At 34.8% G+C, this 21,739-nt stretch overlaps 1 protein-coding gene across 1 annotated transcript in view; it reads left to right on the forward strand.

Annotated features, from left to right (window-relative positions):
- LOC121389360 overlaps positions 1-18,416 on the forward strand; it is a 32,385-nt gene extending 13,969 nt beyond the window's left edge. The window contains exons 4-13 of the mRNA XM_041520955.1: positions 1,025-1,126; positions 3,404-3,579; positions 4,267-4,424; positions 5,811-5,983; positions 7,681-7,731; positions 8,179-8,205; positions 12,271-12,388; positions 14,370-14,458; positions 17,288-17,402; positions 18,176-18,416. Coding sequence (XP_041376889.1) covers positions 1,025-1,126; positions 3,404-3,579; positions 4,267-4,424; positions 5,811-5,983; positions 7,681-7,731; positions 8,179-8,205; positions 12,271-12,388; positions 14,370-14,458; positions 17,288-17,402; positions 18,176-18,302 — 1,136 coding nt within the window. The 3' untranslated portion in view covers positions 18,303-18,416. The remainder of the gene's footprint in view (positions 1-1,024; positions 1,127-3,403; positions 3,580-4,266; positions 4,425-5,810; positions 5,984-7,680; positions 7,732-8,178; positions 8,206-12,270; positions 12,389-14,369; positions 14,459-17,287; positions 17,403-18,175) is intronic.
- Positions 18,417-21,739: the final 3,323 nt, after the last annotated feature.

Consider the following 21,739-nt stretch of genomic DNA (forward strand, 5'->3'; position numbering starts at 1 on the left):
AGCGCACAAGTAACATTTAAAGCACAGAAAACACTCTGCTACTTACTACCGCACAGATAACATTTAAAGCACCAAAACCACATGGAGCATGCACATGCAACCATGTGACCATAGTACTATATAATCAACACATTAACACTCCTCATTTAACGAGCTACTCTCAGCATACTAAGTTCAAAAATGATATGTAGATCCCTGTTTATGTTTCGGCAAACCATTAAAAAATACGCCATAATTCCTTCAAGAAACTGCGCAAAGTTTTACTATTTTGACTTAATCCTATGGGATATTCAAAATTCAGTTAGCACTAAAATATCCGCCGCTACCAACCTCGGTTGGGCTGCTAGTATTCCCTTGCACTTGCCAGCGCGATCGGTCCCTTCTCCCACACACACCAACCCTTTTCCTTTCCTGGACAGAGGAGCCAGCCGAGGCATGACAAGGTGTGCGCTACTTAACAGCTTGTTCTGAATGTGCTCATAAAACCCTATGACCTGACCTGACTTATACCACAGCTAATTTTGGAGCAAGATAAACCCATTGCACGATGGTTTAAACCATTGGGTTTGGGTAGGTTCAACCCTTGAAGCCACTCTTCTTCATTACACTGTTGTTATTTGGTATGGGCAAGTGAAATTAACTGGTTGTCATGACAGGGGGTAAGTTCAGCCAGCGCTCATGGCGCTGCATGTAATTCATACTTCAGGAACCAGTTAAAATATTTTGGCAAACAGTTAGCGAAAAAAAAAGCCTGCTGAACATAGGCAACGTTTTAGTCATATTTATCTACACTGTAAATTGCATCAAAGCATACAAGCGAAATTGACACTTTCATCAAAACTCAATTATCCTGTTACGTTTTGTCTGTTTATCAAATATATAAGTGTGTTTAGTTCACATGTGCTTTCTGGTTTTCTGAAACCTCTTCTTCCTCTTACACAGCCTGCATATTTTTTTTTTTTTTTCGCAGTTTATAATTTGGTAAGTATATATATTCTGTTTCACCCTTCTCGTCTTGTCTCAGGTGGTCCAGTTGGTGCCATCAGTGGTGGTTTCTCGGGCACGGGGCAACCAGGCACCCTCGTTAATGGTGTCTTTGGAATCTGGGGGTCGACAGGTGATCCAGGTAATATATAAAAACACAGGCACTTGGCACAGATTGGTACATGTATAAATATCTATACATATTGTCATATAGGTAATAAAATATATATTTTGTTAAATGCAATATATTTGCACTGTTTAGAAATTTAGAAATAGATATTACTGTTAAACTGTTAATTAATGAGTCCAGTAAAGTACTCATATAACGAACTGGAAGGGACCATGATAGTTAGTTCATTATAGCAGTAGTTTGTTGTACACATTTGCATAAGTTGGTCATTAATATAATAGAGGCTATTTTATGTGTTTTTTCAAAGACAATTTTTATAGCAACGAGTAATGTATGAAAACCACGAATTGACATAAAAATTGTATTCGAAAAAACCCATGAAGTGGTCTATTTATTAAATACATCTTTCCTAATTTTTGACAATATCTTTTGCTTTTTGTTAATATCTTTCACTTATCCTATCGAAAACACCTAATGCCATGATATATTTCTTGCGATGTACTGGACCACTTTTAAAATAAATTTGAATAAAAATTATCTTTATTTAATTATTAAATTAACATTTATTTAATAATACTGCTGTGCAAACATACCTGACAAAGCGATCCTCAAAAAAACCCCACCAAAATAAAACTAATCGATCACTGTTAAATTTTAACCTACACACAATGACAGGACATTGTGCCATCATTATTTAGCTTCATATTCAATTCGTTTTAGATATTTTATCTTAATTGCATTTCAGATCCCTTTTTTTATAGGTACAGTTGTTTAAACTATATATTTTATTTGTTTAAATATGATCAGATGCATTGGTAATCATCAAACTTAAATACAAAGAACGAGACAAAGGGAGATAATTTAATCATGAACTTTTACAAAAAAGTAAATATGATTTCTATATTTTCACTTAAACTAAAATACAGTGAAAATATGACTTTTCACCAGATATCACTTTTATGGTTTTCATAGATCTACATGTATATATTTCATTCCTATGTATATAATAAACAGGAAGATAAATCAGGACTTTACGATCAGTTCGTTATACATTTTACATTCATAAATAGGTTTGAAGTAACGTTTTCAAGTAATATTGAATAAAATAACTAATTTAAATCTGAAGTACTTTTGAAACATCTGTAGTTTTGAGGTAGATTAGTTAAGACTTATTAATACGAAATTGCAATAGAGGACAAAATTACATGTATATATTTCATGTGTTATTAATTTTATATTTGTTTATCTTTGTATTTATTTATAATTATTGTTGTTGTTCTTGTTGTTGTTGTTATAGATATTCATTTACATGTAAATATTCACCGAGTTGAGAATGGATTTCATTTGCTATAAGCTAGGTCTTCACTCATTTAGTATGCCATTCTTAGAGTGAATGTAATGTTCACCGAGTTGAGAATGGATTTCATTTGCTATAAGCTAGGTCTTCACTCATTTAGTATGCCATTCTTAGAGTGAATGTAATCTTTTATTACCATATAAGGAAAGTAAAATATTATCAATTTAACTTCACCAGTTTAGAACAACTATCTTTTAAATTACTGTACATATATTTTATGAAACAGAAATTTCAATTATGTAATTTTCTTTTAATTATATATATGTAGCTGGTTTGAAAATAAAATATTTATATTTTTAGGTAGCTATATATATATAGTACTATAGAAAAATAAACAAAGATGGTTCCATGGAGAAGGCGAGTGTATGCATGTGTGCTTCGTAAAAAGGGAGAAATTAAGAGACAGAGAGATTAGAGATAGTTTGGGAGGGAGAAACAGCAAGAGAGACAGGAGACAGCTAAAGCCTTGGTGGCGCAGTGGTTAAGCCATCAGACTACAGGCTGGTAGGTACAGGGTCCGCAGCTCGGTACCAGCTCCAACCCAAAGCGAGTTCTAGCTTAAGGCCTCGATGGGTAGGTGTAATGCCGCTACACCTTCTCTCTAACTAGCCACTAACGAACTAGCAACTAACCCACTGTCCTGGACAGACAGACTAGATAGCTGAGGTGTGTGCCCAGGACAACGTGCTTGAACCTTAATTATAAGCATGAAAATAAGTTAAAACAAAAGACAGCTAGGCAGACAGAGACAGATATACATGTATATGCAGAGACACAGGAATACGACAGATACAGATAGTGAGTGATAGTGACATAAAGATTGAAAGTTACAGAGAAAAAAAAAGACAGATACCAATGAACAGTCAAACAGACAGACAGACAGACAGACAGACAGATCACCAAGTGGTTCACCAGGTCATCTGTCTTTTCAGGGTGGACCATATTGCTGAAGGGTGTGTCCGGTGTACCTGGTGACTTGTACAGTCTTTGGGCCGGTCCAAAGACACTGAACACAAACCAGCCTAAAGCGTGGGATTTCACCAACCATTTCAAGGGCCACTACAAACCTGAAGCCAGCAACCACTGGAATAGGTGCAGCTTTGATAAAGTAAGCAAATAATTACTGGTCTCTGGTCAGTGCATGCGTTGTTTTTTGACCCTGCACGTCAACAGGTGGGGTTTTTTATTGCTGTCATGATACATGTAGCTATATCATCATTATCTACATGTATATCAGAAATAATGCTGTGCTAGCTACCTCAAATAATATTATGATGGTCCTAGTTCAAGTCATTAAAGTTACCTTGGAAAATGTGACGGAAAGTATTTAGAGTACAGGGTACCACAGCTTATAAGTGGGCACCATGGTCTATGAGGAGGGACCAAGAAAAATGAGGAGGGCTTTTCCCTAAACAAAATTCCTAGAATTGTTTTTTAAATGCGAATCCATTTTGGAACTTTGGTGATGGAAGGGGACGAGGGGCAGTTGTTTTGGACCAGAGGTGGTAGATCTAGTTTATTCGATAGAGTTAAAGGATGAAACCACTCAGTACCCTCATTTGGTTTCCCTGACCCAGCCAGTGCTGTTCGACTGATATATCAGAGGCTGTGGTATGTGCTATCCTGTCTTTGGGAAAGTTTCTATAAAATGTTCCATTGATGCTAATGGGAAAATATAGCAGATTTTTCTCTGAAAACTATCAGAATTACCAAATATTTGACATCCAATTTTTAGATGCTCTAGCGGTGTCTGTCAAAAAAACAACACAAACTTGCAATTGTTTTACTGTTGCAGGTTAAACTCTCCATCTACAAGGCTGGAAAGGAGAAGGCCAACATTGTGTTCAATGCCAGAGGCGCCACCAAGATGAACTGGATGGATCCCAGTCGAATAATATCGTCCACTTTCAGTGATATAAAGAATGCACCACATGATGTTTTCGGCATTCGAGGGTTTGTACATGTACAGCGGAAATTGTCTAAACCGGACCCTGAATAAACCAGAATTCTGTCAAAACCGACCATGTTTCATGGACCCTAATTTTCTAAATTGTAAAACGAGCCCCTCTAAACACTGGATCCTGTCTAAATGAGATAAATATTACGTCCCCATTGTGAACCAGTTTAGACCGGTTTCACTGTAGTATTTTAACAAAAATCATCATTGGGGTTGTGGGTGTTCATAAAATATGGTCTGTGGATACCAAGCTGTGAATTTACGAAGATTCTATGCTTCCATGCACAAATCCTAAATTTTGGGTTAGAAGCTAGCATAAGATTTTGGGATGGAATCCCACAATATCTGTATTACATCACGTTTACAATTCCAGCAGAATCATAAAAATAATCCTCAAATTCAAAGCCTGGTATTATCATATACTGTATAACCGGAAATTTTCATGGTCTTAATTTTTCATGGTTTGGGGTATAAAAACATTTCAAGGTTTCTTATTTTCGTCGTTTGCCAAATCTAAATTGAAAGTGACAGAATAGCACCCACGTGTAAAGTTAAACAATAGAGCCCTTGGCTGTAGCCTAATTGGCCACTGTGATACCCGGTATGCTAGTCGCCAGACAACTGATCACAGTCTTTGATTTTGTGTAAAGCCAATTACGACATATGTGTGAACAAACCACTTAAGGACGCCATGAAGGCTGAGTTCACCACATGGTATTCAAAGCAGGTTTCCCTGGCTATGAAAGACAGCGAAGGTGTAACAGACATCAAGATCGAAATGCGTACTTCGGCGATAAAACCAATTCATGCAAGGTGGATTATGAATTGAAAACACGCCAGGAAATGTTGAAATTTGCATTCATCCACCTCGGAATCACTGATGCAGTGCAGGCGGGCGAACATTGACAAAAACAATATACAAAATTTAAAAATATTTCATTATAATCTACAAACAGTGAGATTCACACAATAACTTTTTAAAAATTCTAACTTGTTGTCTTGACTATATTATTCTCTTGTCGTATCCGGTAGACTGCGCATGGCAGGAAATAAAATGTTCTGGTAAATTGTTAGTGTGTTATGGTTTTCACAATAAATATTTTAGATAGAATTTGTTGATGTTTTCAAATATTTACATACCCTCGAAACCCACGAAAATAAAAATCCTCGAAAATTTCCCGTTATACGGTACATATAAAAAAAAGCACAAACCAGTCCAATCACTGTGTTACATACACATGTAGCTTATATATTAAGATCTGAATGTGAACATTATGTGTCAGAATGATCAATTTATTAGTGTGCTCTCTAATGCATGATGTTGTTCAAAATGTGACAGGGAGTAATTATCACATAAACTTTCCTTTACTTTGATCTTGTAGTGATACAAATCGTGGACGTGAATTCTACGCAAGCAGTGCAAGTGGAATTGGTTGTGACCAGACGGGCTGGATCATGGTATCCACCAAAAACAACTGTTTCTATGAGGGACTGAGCCAGAAACCAGCTTTCTTATACTCCACCACCGGAATCCGAACACGATGGGGATCTGCAGGTAAAATATTTCAGTTCAGTTCAATACGTATTAATGGATACACTTAAAATTTGTTTTTAAAAATGTAAATTACACTGTGTCGGATGAAAGCATCATGTGATTCAGTTATATGCTTACAATCTACCACAGATCCAGACCCTAATTTCCTAAGTTAATATTGTTATTAAAACCTTAATTATAAAAGCTATTTGTATAGTGTTAAATTTTATTCAACACATGAAACAAACACAGCAAATATGATAGTGTACTGTAGAATACTTTTATTTTCGCGGGATAAAATTTTTGCGATTTAATGAAAATGGGTCAATTCGCGAACATTTATTTTCGCGAATCCCCCAACCTCCATCAATAAAAAAACGAAGTACAGATGTCAATAATTTTGTTTTAAAAATGGAACTTTGGCGGTTGTTATGCTAATCTGTAGAACTAATCCTACATGTACACACAAGTGCTATACACATAAAACAATAGTTTTCCTGCTTTAACCAATCAAGACTTTATTGTTTACAAGTTAATAAGCTTACAGAAGGTGCTTACTGCGTGCAGTTTTTCTTAATCCTTATAATTGTTATAGCCCAGTCCGGATTTTTTCACTTCCACATTTTTAATATACTGTGATAATGCATGTTTACTTCCGTCGTTGAACACGTGTAGACTCTGTCCGATGAACTGATCGCTAGCACATGCGAAGGAAAAGAGCATAAAGCTTTTTAGTGTTAGTATTGTTTTATTATCATGTATGTACTTATCATCGTGTTCTTGATTTAAAGTTTTAAACAGCTTTTGTGTTTTGTGGTTTGTTCCGTGACAGGAGGGAGCACCGCTTTGTTACTACTAGCCTTGTACATTGGAAACTAATGTGGTATAGTTGAATGAGACTACATATTTTACAAATATTTTTTGTCGGCCTGAAAATAAATTCCACGCGAAAATAAAGTATTCTACAGTAGTTTATTATGATAAAATGGTCAAATAAAAAAGTTACTTGTTCTGCCCTCTTTGTCTGTTCATGTAAAATAATGGTTTATTTACCAAATCAATGAGAGAAAGAGACTCCATCTTATGGGTCATGTGGGATAGAAAAAGTACACCCAAGGTAGTGAACATTTTGACCATGGGACTCCGCAAGCCTCATCTCAGGTCAAAATTTCCACCACCTCGAGTGTTCTTTTTCTATCACAAATAACCACATATGATGGAGTCTTATAATCGTACATGTACCTCACTGGTGGTACCCATCATAAGCACAGCTAATAGTTGTTTTCATCTTAAAATGACAGACCCTAATCTTTAAACACTATGACATATGTTTTACTATTAGAAGTGCACACACATTACTTAGATTTTATTGTTTAGAATATATCCATTTCAATACATCCAAAGTGCGTCTGAACATCCTGGCTACAGACTTCTGAAGCCATCTTGGTGCTATGATATTATCAAACCGTCATAAGCTGTGACATCACAACGTTGCTTGCCATAGCCTATGACAGTTTTTCGATATCGTAGCGTTAAGATAGCTTTGAAAATCTGAGCCCTGGTGTTTGTATTACCACGAAATGCATTATTGACGTTTTTAAAAATGCATGCATTTTAGAAATGTGTCACGGGTTTATAGATTAACTATTTAACATACAGTTGAAACTAGGGTCTGCGTTGTTATCAATGGTTGTAAATTGTTTCTCTTTGATTGTCAGGATTGCCAGGAGAGGGAGACGTGATGGTGATATCAGGTCATGGAGGACACTGTAAGTTCTACACACATCAGAGGCAGCTTTACGATTCTCTAGGGAGACAAATGGCAATAACAGTATTCCAAATACACTAACATGCACTGTATATGGACAGAATTCCTAAGAAATCAGGGAGCATTTTATTTTCAAACATTTTGATTATCAACTGAACTTATATTTGGTGTTTGTGTTGGTGGTACATGTATTTCACATTATTTATGTTCTTTTTATCAATCAATATCATGAAATATCCCTGTCTGGATTGCATATCCTAGTAACACCATTAATTAAAGCACCATAAAACAGATACTATATAGTACATTAAGAAATGTAGATCTGGTATTTTTATTTATGATTAATTGTAACAAAAAGGAAATGTGTATTGCTAGAGTCAAAGAGGTGTATAGTGATGTCTATTATAATAAGATTAAACAGATGTGTATTAAAAGTTTATTTTTGCAGGTATGGCCAATAACACAAATTCACAGTGTGAGTATATCTGCTGAGATTATATTCTTCCATTCCATACATGACTAGTTTTAGTTTCATGTTTTATTAATGTGATAAATAACTGATCAGCCTTCACATTTTCTTTTACTAATTATAACATGTAACATGCCAATAATTTTACTAATTATAACATGTAACATGCCAATCAGTTTACTAATTATAACATGTAACAGTCCAATCAGTTTACTAATTATAACATGTAACATGCCAATCAGTTTTACTAATTATAACATGTAACAGTCCAATCAGTTTACTAATTATAACATGTAACATGCCAATCAGTTTTACTAATTATAACATGTAACATGCCAATCAGTTTACTAATTATAACATGTAACATGCCAATCAGTTTACTAATTATAACATGTAACATGCCAATCAGTTTACTAATTATAACATGTAACATGCCAATCAGTTTACTAATTATAACATGTAACATGCCAATCAGTTTTACTAATTATAACATGTAACATGCCAATCAGTTTTACTAATTATAACATGTAACATGCCAATCAGTTTACTAATTATAACATGTAACATGCCAATCAGTTTACTAATTATAACATGTAACATGCCAATCAGTTTACTAATTATAACATGTAACATGCCAATCAGTTTTACTAAATATAACATGTAACATGCCAATCAGTTTACTAATTATAACATGTAACATGCCAATCAGTTTTACTAATTATAACATGTAACATGCCAATCAGTTTACTAATTATAACATGTAACATGCCAATCAGTTTTACTAATTATAACATGGAACATGCCAATCAGTTTACTAATTATAACATGTAACATGCCAATCAGTTTACTAATTATAACATATGGAACATGCCAATCAGTTTTACTAATTATAACATATGGAACATGCCAATCAGTTTACTAATTATAACATATGGAACATGCCAATCAGTTTTACTAATTATAACATATGGAACATGCCAATCAGTTTTACTAATTATAACATGTAACATGCCAATCAGTTTACTAATTATAACATGTAACATGCCAATCAGTTTACTAATTATAACATGTAACATGCCAATCAGTTTACTAATTATAACATGTAACATGCCAATCAGTTTTACTAATTATAACATGTAACATGCCAATCAGTTTACTAATTATAACATGTAACATGCCAATCAGTTTTACTAATTATAACATGTAACATGCCAATCAGTTTACTAATTATAACATGTAACATGCCAATCAGTTTTACTAATTATAACATGTAACAGTCCAATCAGTTTTACTAATTATAACATGTAACATGCCAATCAGTTTTACTAATTATAACATGTAACATGCCAATCAGTTTACTAATTATAACATGTAACATGCCAATCAGTTTACTAATTATAACATGTAACATGCCAATCAGTTTTACTAATTATAACATGTAACCCAATCAGTTTACTAATTATAACATGTAACATGCCAATCAGTTTTACTAATTATAACATGTAACATGCCAATCAGTTTTACTAATTATAACATGTAACATGCCAATCAGTTTACTAATTATAACATGTAACATGCCAATCAGTTTTACTAATTATAACATGTAACATGCCAATCAGTTTACTAATTATAACATAATGCCAATCATAACTAATTATAACATGCATGCAATCAGTTTACTAATTATAACATGTAACATGCCAATCAGTTTACTAATTATAACATGTAACATGCCAATCAGTTTTACTAATGCCATGTAACATGCCAATCAGTTTTACTAATTATAACATGTAACATGCCAATCAGTTTACTAATTATAACATGTAACATGCCAATCAGTTTACTAATTATAACATGTAACATGCCAATCAGTTTACTAATTATAACATGTAACATGCCAATCAGTTTTACTAATTATAACATGTAACATGGAACATGCCAATCAGTTTACTAATTATAACATGTAACATGCCAATCAGTTTACTAATTATAACATGTAACATGCCAATCAGTTTACTAATTATAACATGTAACATGCCAATCAGTTTACTAATTATAACATAACATTATAACATGTAACATGCCAATCAGTTTACTAATTATAACATGTAACATGCCAATCAGTTTACTAATTATAACATGTAACATGCCAATCAGTTTACTAATTATAACATGTAACATTCATTTACTAATTATAACATGTAACATGCCAATCCAATCAGTTTCAGTTTACTAATTATAACATGTAACATGCCAATCAGTTTACTAATTATAACATGTAACATGCCAATCAGTTTACTAATTATAACATATGGAACATGCCAATCAGTTTTACTAATTATAACATGTAACATGCCAATCAGTTTACTAATTATAACATGTAACATGCCAATCAGTTTACTAATTATAACATGTAACATGCCAATCAGTTTTACTAATTATAACATGTAACATGCCAATCAGTTTACTAATTATAACATATGGAACATGCCAATCAGTTTTACTAATTATAACATATGGAACATGCCAATCAGTTTACTAACTATAACATATGGAACATGCCAATCAGTTTTACTAATTATAACATATGGAACATGCCAATCAGTTTTACTAATTATAACATGTAACATGTCAATCAGTTTACTAATTATAACATGTAACATGCCAATCAGTTTAGTAATTATAACATGTAACATGCCAATCAGTTTTACTAATTATAACATGTAACATGCCAATCAGTTTACTAATTATAACATGTAACATGCCAATCAGTTTACTAATTATAACATGTAACATGCCAATCAGTTTACTAATTATAACATGTAACATGCCAATCAGTTTACTAATTATAACATGTAACATGCCAATCAGTTTACTGATTATAACATATGGAACATGCCAATCAGTTTACTAATTATAACATGTAACATGCCAATCAGTTTACTAATTATAACATATAGAACATGCCAATCAGTTTTACTAATTATAACATGTAACATGCCTTCACATTTTCTTTTACTAATTATAACATGTAACATGGTTGCCAATCAGTTTTATATGCGGCCGTCTTTGGTGGGTCGTAGGGGCGGGACATAGCCCAGTGGTAAAGCGCTCACTTCATACGAGGTCGATCTAGGATCGATCCCCATCACTGGGCCCATTGAGCTATTTCTTGTTCCAGCCAGTGCACAACTACTGGTATATAAAATGCTGTGGTATGTGCTATCCTGTCAGTGGGATGATGGATATAAAAGGCCGTGGTATGTGCTATCCTGTCAGTGGGATGATGGATATAAAAGGCCCTTTGCTACTAATGGACAAATGTAGCTGATTTCCTTTCTAAGACTAAATGTCAAAATTAACAAATGTTTGACATCCAATAGTCGATGATTAATAAATCAATGTGCTCTAGTGGTGTCATAAAACAAACAAACAAACTTGATGGGTCGTATTATTATATGGCACTGTTTGGGTTTTTTACCCAGATAGTTTGCTCAAGTGACCGAGTTGTTTTTACCTAATCCAATTTAAAAAATAAAAAATCACTCAAAAGACGACATGATGCAAAGAGTGCATCATTAATTCGCAAATCTTTTGCAATATTATGTCATGCAAGATACATGACATCATTCTTTCTAAGACCGTAGCTGTATTTTGTCACTTCATAAAACTGTTCATAAAGTTTAATTCATAATATAATTATATATATATATATATATATATATATATATATATATATATATATATATATATATATATATATATATATACATTTTGTATATTTATCAGAATTCAAACCACTATTTGTATATACTATATTGAAACTAATAATTTAAACTGTATATACTTGAAAATGTAGTCTGGAGTAAATGAGTTGATTAGTAACCGAAAATATACCAGCCTTATGTCCGATGGCTTAACCACGACACCACCGAAGCTAGTTATGCTAGTAATGAATTAAATGTGATCTAAAAGTCATGCGTTTCCTTATTTCTTTCCATTAGTATATGTATTTATTGTTGAATTAATCTTAGAACATGCGGCTTTAATTATAAATGTTGTGTTTGATAGCATTGAAGTGTCTGTACAAGGGCAAGTCGTACAGCACCGGAGACAACTGGCAGGACGGCTGTGACTACAACTGTACGTGTGTTGACGAGCAGACCAACTTCTACCAGTGCAACGAGCTGTAAGCAATCAGCTTCCAACCATTTAAAGGGACAGACCCTAGTTTCAACACGTGGAAATTAACACCAAGTTTAGTTAAAGGGACAGACCCTAGTTTCAACCCGTGGAAATTAACACTAAGTTTAGTTAAAGGGACAGACCCTACTTTCAACCCGTGGAAATTAACACTAAGTTTAGTTAAAGGGACAGACCCTAGTTTCAACACGTGGAAATTAACACTAAGTTTAGTTAAAGGGACAGACCCTACTTTCAACCCGTGGAAATTAACACCAAGTTTAGTTAATCTACAAACCTGTAACACATTTCGATAAAGTTACAATTGAGTGAAATATGAGTCTGTGAATTTGACATGGTGAAATACCGCCTAAAAATAGACTAAAAACCAACTCCATAACTGTTACTTCTCAGATGAACGTGCGTTTTTAAAAATATGAGAAATACATTTTGTGATATTAAAAACATCAGAATGACCAAAACACTTTGAATGTACGGAAATGGATAATCTAAACAATAAAATCTAAGTAAAGTATGATTTCAGTTATCAGAAACGGCTCCAATAGTAAACAGTATGCCTTGGTATTTAAAAACTAGGGTATGTCCCTTTAAAACCACGGACACCCACGAGTTATCAAGCGGTGTAGAATATTACAAACTACAGCTACCAGTACTAAAGTCTCAACCACATTGTTAACAGCTACGATAAATTTTTCTCATACTTTTAATTACTGATAAATGTTACCCACATTTTGTCCATACGGAAATTGTGAAGAAAAAAACCTGATACAAATTCCACATACTAGATGATAAACATGTTGCTTATCTTGACTTCACTAAGATCTCCTAGGACAAAAACAATACAGTTTTTCGCTGTCTGCCATTATACTTTTTTTATGGAATACTCTTCAAGAGGGGTGGAAGCCTCCAAAGTACATGTATGTGACATAATTAATATGATGTCATCACTCTTACTTTTATAGCATACCGGGTTATGATGTTGTGAGATTAAATCATATCCTTTCACCCCTCTTGGAGAGTATTCCATAAAAAGGCAAAATGGCAGACGGTGCAAAATTACATGCTTTTTGCCCTATGCAATCTCAGCAAAGCTGATATAGGCGACATAGCATCTAGTATGTGGAATCTGTGTCATTATAATGGGTTTTTTTTTTCAAGATTTGTGTCTGGACAAAAGGTGATGGAAATTTATCCGTAATTAAAGGTAGGGGAATAATTTATTGTACCGTAGTTGTTAACAATGCAGTGCAGACTTTAGATGTAACTTCGCATTGCCAAAGTTTAGATGGGGTTTGTCAACTTTACACTGGGCTTACATTAACTATGTACACTGGGCTTACATTAACTATGTACACTGGGCTTACATTAACTATGTACAATGGGCTTACATTAACTATGTAGTGTGTTATGGTGTCTTGGTATCATGGAGGGCGGGACATAGTGCAGTGGTAAAGTGTTTGCTTGATCTGCGGTCGGTTTAGGATCGATCCCCATCAGTGAGACCATTGGCTACTTCTTGTTGTACCCAGTGCACGACGACTGTTATATCAAAGGCTGTGGTATGTGCTATCCTGTCTGTGGGATGGTGCATATAAAAGGTCCCTTGCTACTAATGGAAAAATTTCACGGGTTTTCTCTCTAAGACTATATGTCCAAAATTACCAAATGTTTGACATCCAATAGCCGATGATTAATAAATCAATGTGCTCTATAGTGGTGTCATTAAACAAACCAAACCTTTGGTATCATGATGAAAGAGCCTGATATTTAAAATGTGTCACATCTGCACATAATTACTGGCCCGGTAGACTAACTTGGGGAAGGGGGCGAGCGTTAGTTTGTATCCGTGTATACATGTTTCATGTTTTTAAAATTATAAGTTGGACATGGAGAATGAATACTCAATCCAAACTCACTCTGCCTCTCATATGTACCAAATGATTTATTTACCATCTACATCATTTCAGCTGTCCACACATCAATGTACCACCACATTGCCATCTTGTGAAGAAACCTGGTTCTTGTTGTTCTGTAGCGAAATGCGATCAGTCTCATGGTAAGTCAGCTTTTCTAGATTATGGTAGCCCCACTCCCATGGCTAGTGGTATTCAATATCAAGCTAGTAAATAACTACTATTGCCATGCCCGATGGCTAGTGAAAAAACATTGTCAAATGTTGCAGTTAAGTTTATTTTGTAAATATGAATATCCTGCCTCACCCCAAACCCCAGACTATTAAGTGTTTTTAAGCTCTATCTCCCTCTTTAGGTGACATATCTAATCATTACTATTAACTAGTATTTTTAAGCTCTATCTCCCTCTTTAGGTGACATATCTAATTATTACTATTAACTAGTGTTTTTAACCTCTATCTCCCTCTTTAGGTGACATATCTAATTATTACTATTAACTATTGTTTTTAACCTCTATCTCCCTCTTTAGGTGACATATCTAATTATTACTATTAACTAGTGTTTTTAACCTCTACCTCCCTCTTTAGGTGACATATCTAATTATTACTAGTAACTAGTGTTTTTAACCTCTATCTCCCTCTTTAGGTGACATATCTAATTATTACTATTAACTAGTGTTTTTAACCTCTATCTCCCTCTTTAGGTGACATATCTAATTATTACTAGTAACTAGTGTTTTTAACCTCTATCTCCCTCTTTAGGTGACATATCTAATTATTACTATTAACTAGTGTTTTTAACCTCTATCTCCCTCTTTAGGTGACATATCTAATTATTACTATTAACTAGTGTTTTTAACCTCTATCTCCCTCTTTAGGTGACATATCTAATTATTACTATTAACTAGTGTTTTTAACCTCTATCTCCCTCTTTAGGTGACATATCAAATTATTACTATTAACTAGTGTTTTTAACCTCTATCTCCCTCTTTAGGTGACATATCTAATCATTACTATTAACTAGTATTTTTAAGCTCTATCTCCCTCTTTAGGTGACATATCTAATTATTACTATTAACTAGTGTTTTTAACCTCTATCTCCCTCTTTAGGTGACATATCAAATTATTACTATTAACTAGTGTTTTTAAGCTCTATCTCCCTCTTTAGGTGACATATCTAATTATTACTATTAACTAGTGTTTTTAACCTCTATCTCCCTCTTTAGGTGACATATCTAATTATTACTATTACTTAGTAAACTTGTATTATTTTATAAACATTCTAGAAGCCCTGTTAAGTGAATGAATCTGTACTGAAAACCTATAAACATTCTAGAAGCCCTGTTAAGTGAATGAATCTGTACTGAAAACCTATAAACATTCTAGAAGCCCTGTTAAGTGAATGAATCTGTACTGAAAACCTATAAACATTCTAGAAGCCCTGTTAAGTGAATGAATCTGTACTGAAAACCTATAAACATTCTAGAAGCCCTGTTAAGTGAATGAATCTGTACTGAAAACCTATAAACATTCTAGAAGCCCTGTTAGTGAATGAATCTGTACTGAAAACCTATAAACATTCTAGAAGCCCTGTTAAGTGAATGAATCTGTACTGAAAACCTATAAACATTCTAGAAGCCCTGTTAAGTGAATGAATCTGTACTGAAAACCTATAAACATTCTAGAAGCCCTGTTAAGTGAATGAAACTGAAAACCTATAAACATTCTAGAAGCCCTGTTAAGTGAATGAATCTGTACTGAAAACCTATAAACATTCTAGAAGCCCTGTTAAGTGAATGAATCTGTACTGAAAACCTATAAACATTCTAGAAGCCCTGTTAAGTGAATGAATCTGTACTGAAAACTATAAACATTCTAGAAGCCCTGTTAAGTGAATGAATCTGTACTGAAAAACCTATAAACATTCTAGAAGCCCTGTTAAGTGAATGAATCTGTACTGAAAACCTATAAACATTCTAGAAGCCCTGTTAAGTGAATGAATCTGTACTGAAAACCTATAAACATTCTAGAAGCCCTGTTAAGTGAATGAATCTGTACTGAAAACCTATAAACATTCTAGAAGCCCTGTTAAGTGAATGAATCTGTACTGAAAACCTATAACAATGAGACACTGGCCGTTGTTTTAATCCCTTACAGCAGGATGATTAGGCCCAGTGGTAAAACGCTCGCTTGATGCGCTGTCGGTCTATGATCGATTCCAGTCAGTGGGACCATTGGGCTATTTCTCGTTCCAGCCAGTGCACCATGCATGACTGGTATATGAAAGACCATGGTATGCGCTATCCTGTCAGTGGGATGGTGCATATAAAAGATTCCTTGCTACTAATGGAATAATGTAGCGGATTTCCTCTCTAAGACTACAAGTAAAAATTACCCAAAATAGCCGATGAATAATAAATCAATGTGCTCTAGAGGTGTCGTTAAACAAAACAGACTTCCCTTACAGTAACTCACATAAAGCTAAAGCCTTGCCAGTCACTGCCCTGCTACTATAGTAATTATAATTTCTACAAGTATCTGTCCTGCTAGTACCCAAGTCCCATTACCACAGTGCTAGGAGAACTGCATGTGCATTTTCTTTATCTTCGCTGTTCTAGCACTTGGCTTCATCCCTGTATCACAACAGAGATTTAAAACTGTGTACATGTAGTTTGATGGTCATTTGTTTAGAAATTTGTTTTATTCAACCCGTAATTGTATGTAAAAATTATTATGAGACCTAGTATGAGCTTAAAATCATAATAATCAGTGGCGTAGGAAGGTGACAAAAAGTTGGGTGACTAAAATATAGTGAAAATATGACTTTTCACAAGATATCACTTTTAGGGTTTCTGTAGATCTATATATTTCATTGCTTTGTATATAATAAAACAAACTTTAAACAAGGATTCCAGCTAGGTGCAGTGATTATATGAAGAACTCTATAAACACAAATGTTTTTAACTGTTGCAGATGGGTGCTTTTACAAGAACCACTTCTACACCCAAGGCCAAATCTGGGAAGATGGCTGTGACTACAGGTGCCGGTGTGAGGATGCTCAGAGAGGCTTCTACCAGTGTAAAACAAAGTGTGTATTAAATTATCACAAACTAAACATATATAGAGAAACGTAACCTTGATAATGCACCATATAAAGAACTTATAAACTCTATAGCCTCTATCTCTCTCTCTCTCTCTCTCTCTGTGTGTCTCTCTCTCTCTCTCTCTCTCTCTCTCTCTCTCTCTCTCTCTCTCTCTGTGTCTCTCTCGCTCTCTCTCTCTTTTAACTCTCCATAATATTCTCTCTCTCTCTCTCTCTCTCTCTCTCTCTCTCTCTCTCTCTCTCTCTCTCTCGTCTGTGTGTCTCTATATGTCTCTCTTCCTTAACTCTCCATAATATGAACTCTATCTTTCTGTCTAGTTCTCTACCTTAACTCTCCATACTATTAATGCTTTCCCTCTCTTGTCTGTCTGTATGTCTGTCTATGTCTCCATCTCTTCCTCTGTCTGTCTGTCTGTCTGTCTCTCTCTCTCTCTCTCTCTCTCTCTCTCTCTCTCTCTCTCTCTCTCTCTCTCTCTCTCTCTCTCTCTCTCTCTCTCTCTCTCATTTTGTTAACTACTGGTAAAAAAAATATGTGCATGTTATTGACTTGATAATAAATTGTATAAGTGTGCTTATTATCCATTACTTAATATGAAATTATATCATCCCATATTTATGACATCACATTAATCTAAATTTATGAAATTATATTATCTCATATTAATGAATTTATATTATCTCATATTAATGAATTTATATTATCTCATATTTATGAAATTATATTACCCCTATTTATGAAATTATATTTCCTTTTGCAGATGTCTGCAATGGCAGCTTCCTAGCCAGTGCCACCTAGCAAGTCCTCCAGCGGGTAAGTGCTGCCCTGTCCCGACATGTCCTCCAGGATATATCATCAACTACCCGCCGGGCTATAAACAAGAATGAAGTAACTGAAAATCACTTAATGTATTATAAATAAACTAATCTGTAATGAAAAATTCTGATTGTTGAACCATATGTATGTATTACCATATTGCATGAATAACATTTTATACAGCTCTTTTGTGTTGTGTTGTTGTTTTTGCACAATTGTGGGTTAACCAAGCCACGAGTGTTCAGAGGAGTTAGGGTTGAATGGAAAGGAATTCTTGATCAACGACACTTAATTCAACACTGTTTTAACCATTTTTCATTTCAACTTATTTTCATGCTTATATCCAATTAAGGTTTAAGCATGCTGTCATGGGCACACACCTCCGCTATCTAGGCTGTCTGTCCAGGACAGTGGGTAAGTTGTTGGTGGTTAGTGAGAAAGAAGAGGGTGTAGTGGTCTTACACCTACCCATTGAGTCGAAGCTCGCACTGGGTGTGAGCCAGTACTGGGCTGCGAACCCAGTACCTACCAGCCTTATGTCTGATGGCTTAACCACGACACCACTGAGGCCCTACAATAGCCGATTGTCATCTGAGGGGATTCTAGGTTTCATCTCTAAACTTCTGTCTGTCTATGCGTTTGTCCATCATAAAATTGTCCAGACCTTTTTTTCACAATGACTCAATATACTAAGCTACAATTTTACAGATTGTTTTATTGTGTCCTGCTAAAGATCAAGTTTGACTTTCATGGCGGTTTACTCATTATGGCCCTTGAACTTAGGAGATACAAACATTTGTGGGCCCTGGTAGGGGACATGACATTGTATTGTTTTAGAAATCTCAGAGATGAAAGTTTTCTGGAATTCCAGATTTTTTATTGTCTGTACAATTATGTGTTAATTTCTGGGGGTTTTGTTGTTTGTCCAAAAAAAATTCATATTACGTCCAAAAGATATTTGATAGTTTTGGCTGATGCACTGCATTCATTCTGAATGGGGGCCAAGACATAGCCCAGTGGTAAAGTGTTTGCTTGTTGTGCTGTCAATTTCATGTCTATGGGATGGTGCGTATAAAAGATCCCTTGCTGCTAATCGGAAAGAGTAGCCCATGAAGTGGCGACAGCAGGTTTCCTCCCTCAATATCTGTGTGATCCTTAACCATATGTCCGACGCCATATAACTGTAAATAAAATGTGTTGAGTGCGTCATTAACTAAAACATTTCCTTCCTTCTGAATGGGGGCCACTGTTTTAGTCCGTTGTGCCACCCCAACTCCATGGCTGATCTCAGTACCTGACACCCAGTATTAAAATTGCCTTATTTTTGTTTTCATAATGCACTTTAATCTCTGAAAACGGAATGACAAAATCTAAAAATGGAATGAAAAAACGTTTCCATAATGAAAACCATATCTACACAAGGTAAAGTCAAAAGGCTGCGATTGCTTCCATGAATTGCCATCTGGTGCCTTGTATATATAGGACTGCTACCCTGCCATCTGTATGAGGATTGCCTTCCTGTATGATGACCGCCATCTGTAGGAGGATTGCCACCCCAGTTTGTAGGACTGCCACCCCACCATCTGTAGGACTGCCACCCTGTCGTTTGTAGGACTGTCACCCTGCCGTCTGTAGGACTCGCCCTGCCATCTGTAGGAGGACTGCCATTCACAATACATAACATGCTCGGGACAGAACTCAATTGAATATTTATATCTATGATGACATGCACTCATGAATCACTATCAAACAGTGATGATATCAGGTGTTCACAAAGTTGAGCATATCCTACCCCACTGGTGTAAAGTCCTATTGTTTTCAATGTAGCTTACAAGATTTTTACCACAAAGATAAAAAGCAGATACTGATCCCGAGGGGGTCCAGATACCTCCTTGCTGATGATTACCAAAACCAATCACACAGTTGACAGTACCTATGAATTAATGTTTGTTTTGTTTAATGACACTACTAGAGCACATTGATTTATTTATAATCGGCTATTGGATGTCAAACATGGTAAGTTTGACATATAGTCTTAGAGAAGAAACCCGCCACATTTTTCAATTGGTAGCAAGGGATCTTTTATATGCACCATCCCATAGACACGATAACACATACCACATGCTTTGATACATCAGTCCGTGGTGCACTGGCTAGAATGAGAAATAGCCCAATGGGCCCACCGATGGGGATCGATCCTAGACTGACTGCGTATCAAGAGAACGCTTTATCACTGGGCCACGTCCTCCCCCCCCCCCCCCCCAGTACCTACCATTACAATTTTAACACACACTGCAGTAATCCGTAGTAATACTAGGTATTAGAAGAGACTGATTTTGTTGTCCTCCCAAAAGACAGATATTGCATAATGCAGACACCTTGAAATAACACAGACATCGTTGAGCACCTTACTAGTCGCCTAGATACCTTCTACCTTGAATAATACAGGTAGTAATTAATGATCAGTCTGATACGATAAAAACAAAACCGGAATACAGAATATAAAGTATTATTTTAATATATCTGTTGATGTCTGGATTAAATCGCACCCTATATTATTTAATTAAAGGTGTGTTCATGTTGGGCAGCCAGACTCTCAGTCACAGATGGCCGTTACAGAAAGTGATTCTGGACATAATTATCAATTACTGACCGTGACTGAAGACAATATCAGGTTTTATTATATACATAGCAATGAAATATCTGGGCAAAAACACCGACATTGTGAACTTTTGACGAGAGAAATTTTGGAAATCGTACTTTTCAGAAATTATTCCAAATTATGTTCATTTAGTTGTGGATTGAAGGTCCTTTATCAAACATTGTGAGATACTAAGTATATACTCCCCCCCCCCCCCCCCCTCCCCCAAATATGGTTATTTTAATGAAGAGGGCATTTTTAAAACGCAAAATACGTTACTTTTAATAAAATGTCCATTGTTTGGTAATGTTGATAACAGGTTCAGTTTTCCTAATATATTTAGCAAGAATATTATATTTGAATCACTTCTGCTTTGTTTACATTAGGATATTTGAAACAAGTTGAATATATAACATTATTATTCAAAAGTTGTTTGCGTTTCCTTTTTCGGGTTTTTTGTTGTTGTTTTGGGGTTTACATTTCAGGTTTATACTTTCAACTCTTGCATATTTATAGCAATCGAAAAGACACCGATTTATATTAGCACAATGCAAAGCGACAATATTCACAATAATTCCATTGTATATTTACATCACATAATATAATTTTCAGACATCTGCACACTGCTTTTCAAAACGTGGTTATGTAACGTATTTTGTTTATTACCGTACCTTAAAACACTTACATACGTGTGTCTGCTGGAACTTCTCTCTTTACAGTTATAACTCGTTTCTAAATAAATGTAGTATCAAAAGCTACTTAAACACGTATTTAAAGGGGTATACATGTTTGGTTCTAACATTTATAGCAATAACAATTACATTTTATTTTATAAACAGCGACATTGTCTTGGCGAAATCGGTTTCT

This window comes from Gigantopelta aegis, chromosome 14 (genome assembly GCF_016097555.1).
Source record: "Gigantopelta aegis isolate Gae_Host chromosome 14, Gae_host_genome, whole genome shotgun sequence".
Taxonomy (NCBI): domain Eukaryota; kingdom Metazoa; phylum Mollusca; class Gastropoda; order Neomphalida; family Peltospiridae; genus Gigantopelta; species Gigantopelta aegis.